Source organism: Arabidopsis thaliana (genome assembly GCF_000001735.4).
Source record: "Arabidopsis thaliana chromosome 1 sequence".
Taxonomy (NCBI): Eukaryota; Viridiplantae; Streptophyta; class Magnoliopsida; order Brassicales; family Brassicaceae; genus Arabidopsis; species Arabidopsis thaliana.
The window spans coordinates 1,173,049-1,185,031 of record NC_003070.9 but is presented as its reverse complement, the minus strand read 5'-3'; the positions used below and the strand labels follow the sequence as shown (position 1 = coordinate 1,185,031).

The 11,983-nt window shown below is 36.9% G+C and overlaps 3 protein-coding genes and 1 long non-coding RNA gene across 5 annotated transcripts; 2 read left to right on the top strand and 2 right to left on the bottom strand.

Annotated features, from left to right (window-relative positions):
- Nucleotides 1–1,327: 1,327 nt before the first annotated feature.
- AT1G04390 (BTB/POZ domain-containing protein) lies at nt 1,328–5,722 on the top strand. Its single transcript, NM_001331477.1, has 8 exons — nt 1,328–1,502; nt 1,604–1,730; nt 1,834–2,341; nt 2,445–2,578; nt 2,652–3,094; nt 3,191–4,315; nt 4,401–4,553; nt 4,922–5,722. The coding sequence occupies exons 1-8, from the start codon at nt 1,417–1,419 to the stop codon at nt 5,352–5,354; spliced, it is 3,009 nt and encodes a 1,002-aa protein (NP_001318918.1). The 5' UTR covers nt 1,328–1,416; the 3' UTR covers nt 5,355–5,722.
- Nucleotides 5,723–5,855: 133 nt separating this feature from the next.
- On the bottom strand, nt 5,856–6,107 carry AT1G04257. The gene has a single exon (NR_138680.1). It is a non-coding gene; the product is annotated as an other RNA (long non-coding RNA).
- A 436-nt stretch (nt 6,108–6,543) lies between these two features.
- Nucleotides 6,544–8,488, top strand: AT1G04380 (2-oxoglutarate (2OG) and Fe(II)-dependent oxygenase superfamily protein). 2 transcript variants are annotated; one of them, NM_100318.5, is made up of 3 exons: nt 6,563–7,111; nt 7,185–7,506; nt 7,639–8,295. In NM_100318.5, exons 1-3 carry the CDS (start codon nt 6,648–6,650, stop codon nt 7,888–7,890), a joined length of 1,038 nt encoding a protein of 345 aa, NP_171933.1. In that variant the 5' UTR covers nt 6,563–6,647; the 3' UTR covers nt 7,891–8,295. The 2 variants fall into 2 exon arrangements, with proteins under 2 accessions (NP_001322090.1, NP_171933.1); NM_001331476.1 differs by having other exon boundaries at nt 6,544–7,111; nt 7,185–8,488.
- Nucleotides 8,489–9,263: 775 nt separating this feature from the next.
- Nucleotides 9,264–9,999, bottom strand: ERF14 (Ethylene-responsive element binding factor 14). Its single transcript, NM_100317.2, has one exon. The coding sequence runs from the start codon at nt 9,853–9,855 to the stop codon at nt 9,454–9,456; it is 402 nt and encodes a 133-aa protein (NP_171932.1). The 5' UTR covers nt 9,856–9,999; the 3' UTR covers nt 9,264–9,453.
- Nucleotides 10,000–11,983: the final 1,984 nt, after the last annotated feature.

Sequence of the window (11,983 nt, the reverse complement as noted above, 5' to 3'; positions counted from 1 at the left end):
AGAATTTATTATTTTATAAAAATGATTAATTTATCGAATATTAATTTATAAAGGTTTTACTGTACTTGCATGGCACAACAACGAGAAAAAGTCCACGCGATAAAGCTTCAATGTCAGGAATCATCAGGCGTCGAAATGTTTGACAATGGCATCGGTTTCGTCCAGAGAGGAGTCGACGGGGCCTGGATGAGGGTCGACGTAATCGGAATTGTCGTGGAAAAGAGAGTAGAAGCAAGATCCGATTCGGATAACGTCTTCTTTACTATCAGTTTTGGTTCGTAACCATTATTTTTAATCATCAACCCCTCGAGTCACATCGGTGATGTCTCCGTCTACGAGGAGAAAAATGAAGAGACGATGAAAAGAAAGAGATGATTGCTATATAGGGGGTTCAAATGATAATTATATACGATAATTAGTTTTCTTCTCGAAAAAAGAAAAAGAAATGATAATTAACGAATTATCTTACTTATTTTGTTTGGATAAAATACATATAACCCTTTCTTTTCCAAATTATTTACAACAATACCAATTTTGAATTATTTTGGAAACAGTTAAAAACAAAATAAGTGAATAAAAATATGAATTAAGAGACTAGAAGAAACCCAATATAAATCCCTACGATTTCAAAACCAACCCTAGCTGCGCAGTCGTCGCCTCCGTCGCTGCACTGTCTAGCCGCTTATGTCCTTCTGGGACCCTTGTCTCTATTTGTTCATCTTCTAGAGCGACGACTTCTAAAACCCTAATTCTGCTCGCGATCTCTTCATCGTTTCTCCCGTCTGTTCATCTTCTCCGACGATTTCAGCAATCCTTGCTCCTCAAGTATCATTCATTCATTAGTAAACTTAACTCTGAACACTTTACAACACTAATAATCTCTTAAGATGATGCTCACACTAATTACTCGATCTCCTTGTATTTATGTTACTCACACACTCTTGTTAAGACTCAAACAACTTCTTCTCCCTCCGGTTTGATGTATCTCCTGTTATAAAGATTAAAGACATAAACGTGGGTCGTTGTCTCTTTTTCTTCAAGCTAGTCAACGAGCTAAATAATGTTCAAACATAGATATGTGAATGTGTGTCTTTTAACTCTAAATTTCTTTTACTGATTTTATTCATAAGGAAATGAGTGCATAATAATGCTGATAAATTTCAGTTTACACTACAATTTTTTTAAGGAAAACATTTTTTGAATTGCGTGATGATTTTTTAAAAATTATTTCGGGTTTATTAATTTTATAATTGTTTGGGAATAGAAATATGCGAATTAGTTTGGAAGAGAAAGCCTTATTTAAAGGCCCATTATCAAAAAATCAAAGGACGGTCTCTCTGTGTCGTGTATCAATCACTCCGTTGTATCAAATCCACCGGTCAATTTTCAGTCAGAACGAAAACTCCGGCGACAGATATGGCGTCGTCAAAGGGAGGAAACACCACTGCCCACATCAATACTCTTCACCACCGTCTTTATCACGCTCTCAATCTTGGCTTCAGGTCCTCTTTTTGCTCTTTACTCTCAATCTCTCGATGTTTAATTTGCTGTTTTCCCTTTTTGAATTTGTTTCCTGAGAAAATTTTGGTTGTTGGCTTGTTAGGGTTTGTGATGAGAAAGAGAAGAAGTGGAAGTGTACTGATATTGAGATACAGAGACATGTCGTGAAGTCGATTTCAGCTTTCCTTGATTGTTTTTCTCGTGCAACAGCTAACAATCGTCTTATCAAGGTCTGTTTCCATCTCTAACTCGTTTAAATTTCTTAACTTTTTTTGTTGAAATTGTCTTTTTTGCTTGATTCCAAAGTTTTTTTTTTTTTTTTGTGTTGCTTAGGATTCAATTTCTGATATAGCCGGGGCTTTGGTGTTTATTCTAGGGAGTAAAAACAGAGCAGTGGTTGGTTTGGCAGCCAATGTAGTTATTAGGTTGATTCGTATTGTTCCTCCTTCTATCTTGCATTCATATTCTTTGGATCTCGTGGAGTCTTTATCACCTCTGTTATGTTGTCAACAATTCGATGTTTCGCTTCCCTGTGCCGTTGCTTTGAACGCTATTCTTGTGAACGTGAGAGAAACTAAGGAAAAAGAAGTGTGGAAGATTTTAGAGGATGAGAAAACTGTGGTTTCTGTTGTTGGTAATTTGCAGATCTTTTCTGAGGGGAGTATGTCAGTGGAATGGTTTCAAGAGATGGCTTTGCTTCTGAGTACAATTATGTTGAAGTGGCCTCAGTCTAGGTATTCTGTTTGGAACAACCCTGCCTTGATGGGTGTATTGGAGAGTGTTAGTCAGAAGCCTGATATGGGTTTGACAGTTGCAACTTTGAAGCTCTATTCTTCTCTAGGTACATATATGCTTATCAAACTTAGATATTATGTTCTCTACTGAGCTGCCAACTAAATTGGCCTTATCTTGTCCCTTGGGTGTTTCTCTGTTTTTCTGTTCAGCTCTTTGTGGCCATGGTGCCAATGAGCTTTTAGACAATGGGAAGCCTATGTTAGATATGATGATTAGCTGCATGGAGGAGTCAAGCTCTCAAAATGCTCGAATTGAAGGGTTAAAGCTAGCACAAAGGCTTGCGGTAATAGCACCTCGCCCTGTTGACCTTTATTTTAACTATATTTTTGGATTTCTAATCAGTAGCCGTTGCTCAGACAGGTAACCGAGAGTGCTTGAAGATGATAAACATGTGTTCTGAGTCCCTAGTAAAGGCTACCGTTCGGACCATGGGTAAGTGGTTCTTGAGCTCAGGAAAGCTTGAACTTGACCAGATGTCTTTGCTTGTGGAGGCTTGTAAACTGGCTCTAATCACTCGTTGGGAAGGACAACATCATATTTATTTCTGGAAGTATCGGATCTCTGAAGCGCTTCTTAGTCTTGTTGTGGAGAACTTTCATAGTCAATCCTTGGATGGTTATGTATCTCTGGAAGAAGAAGTTTTAGTTGCTGAGAAGGTACTGAATGCCAATTTTTTACCTAGTCTGAGGTCATACGTTTGGGATATAATTGGATTCTTGGCAGCTCACTGTGAGGAAGAGTTTGATTCCATTTTGCGTGGAGATGAACTCTGCCTCAACTTTCTTGTCACATGTGCCTGGTAAGACATTGGTTGTTTTGTTTCCCTCAACCGCCTCTTTTTGGATATGATCTTATTATCTATTCTGATTATTTTTCTTTTGACTTCTTTTTTAAGCTTGTCCTTTTCGAGGTCGGTTCAGAAAGGCTATCAAATATGTCAAAATGATATTATCAGCGCCTCCCATAGCGAGTCAGCATCAAGAGCAGTGCTAATGATGATATGTTCTCCCTCCAAATACATATCATCGAGGGCCCGAGTTACCCTGTCATTTATCCTAGAAGAAGGTGGTGAGCAAAATTTGAATTCCCTTGTGAATTTTCTGAGTTATATTCCATCTTCAGGAGGTTACATACTGCCAAATATACTCCAAACTACCGTGTGTTTGGTGGGCTTTGCATGCTATTCATCGATACCTCAATATGCGAGTTTCATTTTAAGAAAGCAGGGTTTGGAGATACTTTTATCTTTCTGTAGCTGGTATCAAAGGAATTGGGAAAATATTGGAGCATCAAGTTTTGCTCCTTCTTCCCAGAGCATCACTGAAAAGAGGATATGCTGCTGGGTATGTACGGAAGACTGGGACAACAAAGATGCCTTTCTTCTATACGCTCTCTTGGCTTTGGCCGAGTTGGTAAATCATTCATTCTTTGGACAGAATCACGCTGAAGAACTTTCAATGAAGAGCGGAAATTTGAAAGATCGGTTATGCACCACACTTAAGGAAATCCGCGATGGAACATATGGCTCTGGTCCAAGGTGGTATGCTGCACACATCCTAAGCTATTTTGGATACTACGGCTTCGAACATAAGTTGGGGAAAAGGCTCATGTGTGCTTATGAAGATGAGGAATATAGTGATATGCGACTCCTTTTTGCTAGTGGAAATAGTGCGAGTGTAAACAAAGTTATTATCGCGGTCAGGTGTCCAATGCTACTGCCTCCCAAGGAAGGAGCTCACAGTAGCTCAACTATATCAACTGAGAAATCTCAGAGAACCGTTCAAGAAATCCGCATGTCTGCCAATGTGGATATTTTGGCACTTGTTAAATTATTGGAATTTGCTTACTCTGGTTATGTGGAAGTAGAAAGCACGACACTGAAAAAGCTGAAACCTTTGGCGAAACATTGTAAGGCAAAGGTTCTGCTGCAGATGCTCTGCAGAAGAAGACCCAAGTGGGGATCTTCAATACCCGAAATTGATATACCCCTTGCCCTCACTCCTAAACTCATCCACTTCTCGTAAGTTTATCAGTCTCATCATTCTTCTCGACGCTAACAATCAGATTAACTCAGGTTTTATGACATAGTATTCTTGTAATTTCAGGGATGTGATATTAGTACCTAAAGAAACAAACGTGGCTTGCTTCAACTGCCGTATGTGTTCCTTAACATCTCCTCATGCCCACTCTCACCGAGTTATACTGTCGTCAGGCTGTGAATACCTACGTGCCTTGTTTCGGTCCGGGATGCAGGAGAGGTATGTAACAGTTACTCTTAGTTCACATAATTTTTCTTTGGCATATATAGTGAACGTATGTTGGTGGGTGTATTAGTTCTGATTTTCATAAAGTAAATTTCAAGTATCCCCAACTCAAATGGAAACCCCATCCGGTAGATCAGGGTAACGAGACTCCCTGGACCAAAACTATCTGCGAGTCAGATTATACTTTGGGTATGCGTGTCCACAGTCCACCCCTAATTCTTGTAGACGAAACCTAAGAAGTTATTTGGTATTTTCTGCTCCTGTGTTACTGGAATGTGAGCAGAGATTAATGTATGCTTTTTGGTGTTTTATTGAGGAATAAAAGACTAAACATCTAATAATTGGCTCTTAAAAATCTGCAGCCATTTGGATAGACTAAACGTTCCTGTGAGCTGGCTGGGGTTAACAAAACTTGTGAGTTGGTTCTACTCTGATGAGTTGCCAAAGCCTCCATCGGGTTGCAAGTGGAACAACATGGACACTGAGGCAAAGCTGGATGAGCTTCAAGCTTATGTGGAGATATACTCGCTTTCTGAATGGTGGATTATGGAAGAACTTCAAAACGATTGCGCTCATGTGATTCTCTCTTGCTTGGAATCCGCTAGAGAGTTATCTATCAAAACAATCGAATTAGCTGCGAGTTTCTCGATGTGGAAACTGGTGGAAGCTGCTGCTAATCATGCAGCTCCTATTTATCATCAGCTTCGTGACTCAGGTGAGCTCGATGAGCTAGACGACGAGCTGGTAAACTTGATCCGAACCGCCGCTGTTCAGTTTTCTCAACAGGGTGGTTAAATTATCAACAGAAGCAAAAGTTAAAGAGAGAGAAATCTGGAACTGAGAGTCTATGAGGCTCTTTAGTCATGCTAAGGATTCGGGATGGTATATAGTTAGTCAATTTATTGACACTAATCCCTTTTGAAGATTGTACGTGTTATAATGGTTTTCTGATAGAGAGCAATCTGTTGTGGGATTTTGTCTCAGACTCTCAGAGTCATTTCTTTAGTAGATAAAAAGACATGAAATTTCTGTAAGCTAAACAAGGTAATGTACAGAGTAATTTATGTAAGCTACACAGGTATTGTTCGAACTTGATGAAAATGTTTGAACAAGTTATTGAATTCGACATATGTGACAATGTTGGAGGCTTGCTCTATGAAAAAGAAACAATCTATACATAAAAGAGGAATGACATTGTCCAATGCTTAAAAGGTCAATTCCTATGCAAGTATCTTTACGCTAATCGTGAGAGCCACTTATTCCCAATATAAACTTAATAATTAGAAAAACATAGTGTGAAAGAAGGAGAAGAAAGCAAAGATGGAAATGGTGAAATTCGGGAAAGCAGCACTTGGTGCGGTGAAGATACTCTGTCACCATGCTTTTGCTGTGGTCGTCATCGAATTGGGCTTATTCATCGATTTCTTCTGCTTCTCCCTCTTTTCGAAGCTCTTTGGTCATTTCTACATCCACAACCATCGTTTAGTTGCCATCATTTTGTTAAAACCGTTTCCGCGTTTGAAGAGTGAAGAAAAAGAAAACAGATTTGTTGCTTCCATTTTTGAGTCCTTTACAAAAGCTATGGCGCACATTACAAGATTTTATAAATGGTGTGTTTATATTATCTATGGATTTTTCAATTATTTGGTTGGTTTAACCTTCAAATTAGATGTTTGTGTGATTCTTGTATGTATGCTTATTTATAAATAGGATAGAAGTTTATTTTATCCTTTGCACGAACAAAGCAAAGAAAAACACTTCTATCTTTTCATTAAAGTTATACTAGTTTTTGATCTACTCTTATTGGACTGAACTCAATCAGTTATAACGTTAATAAGTCGAAACGGACATTTTAAGCTTTACGTAACGGTCATATTATCGGCTCCACGTAACAAAGACCAAACTCTGAAAAGACCAAACTCTGAATCTTGTCTTTTTATAGTCTGTAACGCTTCTCGTTTTTCGCATGACCTTCTCCACGTTTCTCTTTTGTTGCCTCATCTCTTTCTTCTTCAATTTCTTATTGTGTTTGCTACATAAGCAGCTTTGTTGTGAGGAAAAAAATAAAGAGATAAACAAAACACAAAAATGGTGGTGAAAAACTCGATCAAATTCAACTCTCAGAGTGAGCGCAAGTCTTTGGAAGAGACCAAGGTTCCTCCTATCTTTGGCCTTCCTCCAGATGCCTTAGACGACAAGAAACCTACCTCGGATTTTGCAGTACCTATCATCGACTTTGCAGGCGTCCACAAGTCGCGTGAAGCCGTTGTGGAGAAGATCAAAGCCGCTGCAGAGAATTGGGGAATTTTCCAGGTGATCAACCATGGTGTTCCTTTAAGTGTTCTTGAAGAGATTCAAAATGGAGTTGTTAGGTTTCATGAGGAAGATCCGGAGGTTAAGAAATCTTACTTCTCGCTTGACCTCACCAAAACATTTATCTACCACAATAATTTCGAACTTTACAGTTCGTCTGCTGGTAACTGGAGAGACTCTTTCGTTTGTTACATGGATCCCGATCCTTCAAACCCTGAAGATCTCCCAGTGGCTTGCAGGTAATTTTTTTTTCATTGAGAAGTCTTAGGAAATATTGAAGATATATTATTGATTCTAACATCATTGGCTCAGAGATGCTATGATCGGATACTCGAAGCATGTGATGAGTTTAGGTGGCTTGCTCTTTGAACTTCTCTCAGAAGCTCTTGGTTTGAACTCTGATACTCTTAAGAGTATGGGTTGCATGAAGGGTTTGCATATGATCTGCCATTATTACCCTCCCTGTCCACAACCTGACCAAACCTTAGGCACAAGTAAGCATTCCGACAACACTTTTATCACTATTCTTCTTCAGGACAACATCGGTGGTCTTCAAATTCTTCATCAAGACTGTTGGGTTGATGTCTCGCCTCTTCCCGGGGCACTTATCATCAACATCGGAGATTTCTTGCAGGTAAGCTCACTGATCCATAGTTGGACCTAAAAGTATAAGATAACATAAAACAGAGGTTTTAGTGCGTGATGCATTGATTTACTTTCTCACTTAAGGTTTTCTTATTCGGGTTGTGCTGCACAACTTGTGCAGCTAATGACGAACGACAAGTTCATAAGCGTTGATCATAGGGTGCTTACAAACAGAGTTGGACCGAGGATTTCAATCGCATGCTTTTTCAGCTCGAGTATGAATCCAAATTCCACAGTTTACGGACCAATCAAAGAGCTTCTCTCTGAAGAAAACCCTCCAAAATACAGAGACTTCACTATACCAGAGTACTCAAAGGGATACATTGAGAAAGGTCTCGATGGAACATCGCATCTGTCACATTACAGGATTTGAGATCTTTAAAAAAACAAAATATATCCTGTTTGAAGCAAGATATTCAGATATGTCTATGTTCCGTCCTTTCCTTATCCATGTAAAAGCTAGTACTCTGTTCTTGAGGCTGCAACTGCAATAACAAAAGCATTGTACCAAAGATAAGAAACAAATGGTGTGTGTGTGTGTATTTGTTGAAACATGTGTGGTTTATATTGGATCTTTAGATTCAAACTTTGTTTACTTACTCTTCTCGAGGCTCCGTGGATTCAACAATCTTTATCAAGAAATTTGATCGAATTGTAACTAGTCAGAGCATCAGATTAGTACCTGTCTAAGGCTTTAATATATTCCCCTAGGGTTTCGTAATGATTCAAGAACAAGCAAAAACGCACTCGTCGAAACAATTACATACCTCGACGAGACTCAGGGTCAACACGGTTCTCCGATTTGACCTATGACCTATCGGCGGCGGCGAGAAGGGGTTTCAGGTGATTAGACTAGAAGGTTTGACTGACGGTGGCTAACCGCCGGTGGGCCCAGAAGCTACGACACCATTGAAGCAATCAAAGAAAAGATTGGTGGGGACGAAAAGGGTTTCTGTGTTATAAGCCGAGCCCGCATTATTTTAAGTTAAAAGTTAGTGCAACTGAACCAAATTTATTTATTCATGTTTGTATGTAAACTATGTTTTTTTTTACTATATTTTTATTAAATTGTATTTTATCATTTTAATTTTAATTAAAAACTTCTATATAATTTTCCAACTAAAATGTTTTTTTTTGTTATATTAATATTTTTATCTTGGGACGGAAAACAAAAATTAATGCCTTTAAAGTATATGGTTCTAGCTTCTATGGTGATCCTGATTCCTGATAGAAGCATGGAATTAACGCCGAAGTCTCTCATCTCATCTTCATGGCCGTGTGGTGTGGGTGATTTTCTTTCTCCACGTATTTATATTTTGTCTTTAAAAACTCATCTATCAACTCAATGAATTATTGTCCCCACAAGTTACTAAACTCATCAGTTGCTTATAAAAACTATTTTCAAAATGTACATGTATATATGCGTCTACATATGCCTTTCCAGTATAATTCATGAATGGAAGAGCAATAACAAGCAATGGTAAGATGAATTCCATATTTCAAACGTATAACACAATGTACTTGTACATGCTGGTAGTTATATTAATTAGAGCGATGTAATAGGTTATATTGATATCTTATAAATTTACTTTGATTTATTTTAAAACGTTTAAGCTCGTTTAGATGAATCACAAGAAGGTAACAAATATATCAAATCATAATTACACGTCACAAAACATAAAAGAATATGTTTCACATAATCATTATTTTCATTAATATTTTCTCAAAACTAATTGCACAAGGAACCGTTTGAACTTTGAAGTTCAAGAAACTAAGATGACCCGCTTAAAGAATCTTATTCGTTACAGAAATCGATTGACAATTACACTTCATGCCAATAATTGAAACAGCTTTGTACGCTTGGGATTTTATTTTATTTGTTATAACTGAAAATGGTCTTTCACATAACTTTCAGTTAATACCGATTGTATTCCCTTTATTGCCTCTTGCCCATGTTGATATTATGAGTCTTGTTATAGTTCTCTCCATATTCAAGAAGTTCATCCAAAACGCTATCGTCCAAGTACTCAAACTCAAAAACTTGCTGCGACGAGGAAGAAGAATTAGCCGCAGTGGATGAGGATCCGGTTCCCATGTTATACTCGTGAGGGAAGTTGAGAATGGCAGCTTTGCCTCTCATTGAATAGGCGGCTCGGTCATAGGCTCGAGCCGCGTCTTCCGCAGTGTCGAATGTCCCTAGCCACACACGCTCTCCGTGCTTCCTCGAATCTCTTATTTCCGCGGCGTATTTACCCCAAGGTCGTCTCCTTACTCCACGGTACTTCCCTTGCTCGGCTCCTCCTCCTCCACTACCACTGCTACGACCTCCTTGATCCATATATCTGTGTATGTGTATATACTGTTGTGCGTCAGAAGAGAGACCAAGTGACAAAGAATAATAAGAAGAATTGGATGTTCTAAGAGTTGGAAACGGACACAAGATGTAGCGTCTGTTTTTTTTTTTTTGTCTTTGTGTGTGTTTTAATTTTGCATGGATTAAATGAGATTTGATTTGTGGAATTTATAGGCAAGGAAACAAGTGGGTCCATCAACCTAATATTCGAAGTTCGAAAAACTCCACTTATGAAAATTATGTAGATGTTCTTTAGACCTTTTTTCTCCTTCAACATAGATGTTTCTCATAAAATAAATTTTCTTTTTCTTTTTCTTTTTTCATTTTTTTATAATAGATTTTATTTTGAGAATTTTGTATTTTACATATATGTACAATTTTTTATGGCTATAATAATATACATGTATGGGGTTTCGGAAATGTACAACATTAATAATATGGTAAGAATCATGTGCAACAAAAATATAAAACAATTTTTTGTTATATCCTTGAAATTATTATATTTTGCGTTTATATTTTACATTATATCTAAATTATTAAATATTTATATCTAAATAGAGCTTATAAGGTTTAACTCAAGTTGAACTTTTGCAAAAAGTAGGAAATTTATGATAAAATTAGACAGTCTCTTGAACTAATTATTATAGAAAACTATATTTGTATGGTATTTTTTGGCAACAGCAATGGAATTTTATGTTACCAAAAATATGATGTGTACTGAATAAAAGAGTTGATTGGAGGACCCATAGGAATATGTTTGACTTGGGACTTCGTTAGTGCCCACGTGGGTTGACTCTCAAAACCGACTCAGAAGCTTTCGTTGGACCATAATAAATTTTTTGTTTAATACAGAATCTACGTGTGGGGGTCTAAGTTCTTGACATGACTTTACATTTTGGAGAATTTTTTCCTTCTAGATATATTTTCACATCAATTAATTTTTATTGAATAATTTGCAGTAGATTAGATCAATTAACTTTTCTTAACATCAAGTTTACGAACATACCACTAACGAAGAAGAACAAAAACGTTTACTAAGTACATTGAATCGGCCTTGAATTGTTTTCAAATTATGCATATATTCTACATAAAGCTGGAAATTCATTACTTATTCTACCTTAAAAGAAAATATAAGATTTTGTTTTTCAAAATGTCGTATAAAAAATTGAGCTAAATATTAATCGCTAAAATTTTTTATGACATTTGAACTACTTTCTCCATCTTTGCCAACGTACGGTACCTGAAATCTCTAGAAATTTGATCGAATCAAATGTTGGTTGCGTTTGTAACTTTGTATATGCATTGAACAAATAAAAGTTTTTATATTAGTAAGAAATGTTTGTAAGTTGTGAACGCAAATACAAAAGGTATTCGCAATTTGATTTTATGCTTTGGAAATCACGCTTCCCATGTACGATAATCTACATTTTTGTTTGTATTTAAAAGCATTAATAAGATATCATATTTTCATTAAATATAATCACACCATTTAGTCCTCTAAAATATACAAAACCAAAAAAAGTAGTCAGCTTAGAATCAAGTAATTTGTAATTGCCTTATACACACTACAGTATATAGTTGTTAACTGAAAAACAAGAATCAACAGCCTATAATACCTTACATACTCTAGAATCTGAATCTTTTAACTTAAATATACGACTTCGTTGAGCCAACAAATATAACTTTCTTTAGTTAGCTAGGTCCACAAAATTAATCGCTAAAGTTCCATAAATATAACAATAGATGTCACAGTCAATAAGAAACTTATACGGAAGGACTTCGTATAAGTGAACATTCCATAAATAGTATCTTTCACCCGTAAATCTCAGATATTTTACTGACACTATACTCTGTCGAAATTGACTTTTATAAACCTATTAGCCTAATCGTCACGTGGGCTTTTCTAATAAGTCATTAACGTTAAGTCAGTTGAAATAAGGATAACGACATGTCCAATGTACCTAGTTGATCATAAATTCATCATCATGGTCACAATGTACCTACTTCTTCAAGTTTTCTTTTTGTTACCTTTTTAAAAATATATATTTTAAAATACACTAATTGGCCCTTTTTGGCTGCTCCTAATATTGGATTCGATCTTATAGGTGTCCGT

Coding starts and splice junctions, on each gene's coding strand:
- AT1G04390 (NM_001331477.1), top strand. CDS start 1,417: ATGGCGTCGTCAAAGGGAGGAAACACCACTGCCCACATCAATACTCTT. Junction 1,731..1,833: donor CTAACAATCGTCTTATCAAG/GTCTGTTTCCAT, acceptor TGTGTTGCTTAG/GATTCAATTTCTGATATAGC. Junction 2,342..2,444: donor GAAGCTCTATTCTTCTCTAG/GTACATATATGC, acceptor TTTTCTGTTCAG/CTCTTTGTGGCCATGGTGCC.
- AT1G04380 (NM_100318.5), top strand. CDS start 6,648: ATGGTGGTGAAAAACTCGATCAAATTCAACTCTCAGAGTGAGCGCAAG. Junction 7,112..7,184: donor GATCTCCCAGTGGCTTGCAG/GTAATTTTTTTT, acceptor TCATTGGCTCAG/AGATGCTATGATCGGATACT. Junction 7,507..7,638: donor ACATCGGAGATTTCTTGCAG/GTAAGCTCACTG, acceptor CAACTTGTGCAG/CTAATGACGAACGACAAGTT.
- ERF14 (NM_100317.2), bottom strand. CDS start 9,855: ATGGATCAAGGAGGTCGTAGCAGTGGTAGTGGAGGAGGAGGAGCCGAG.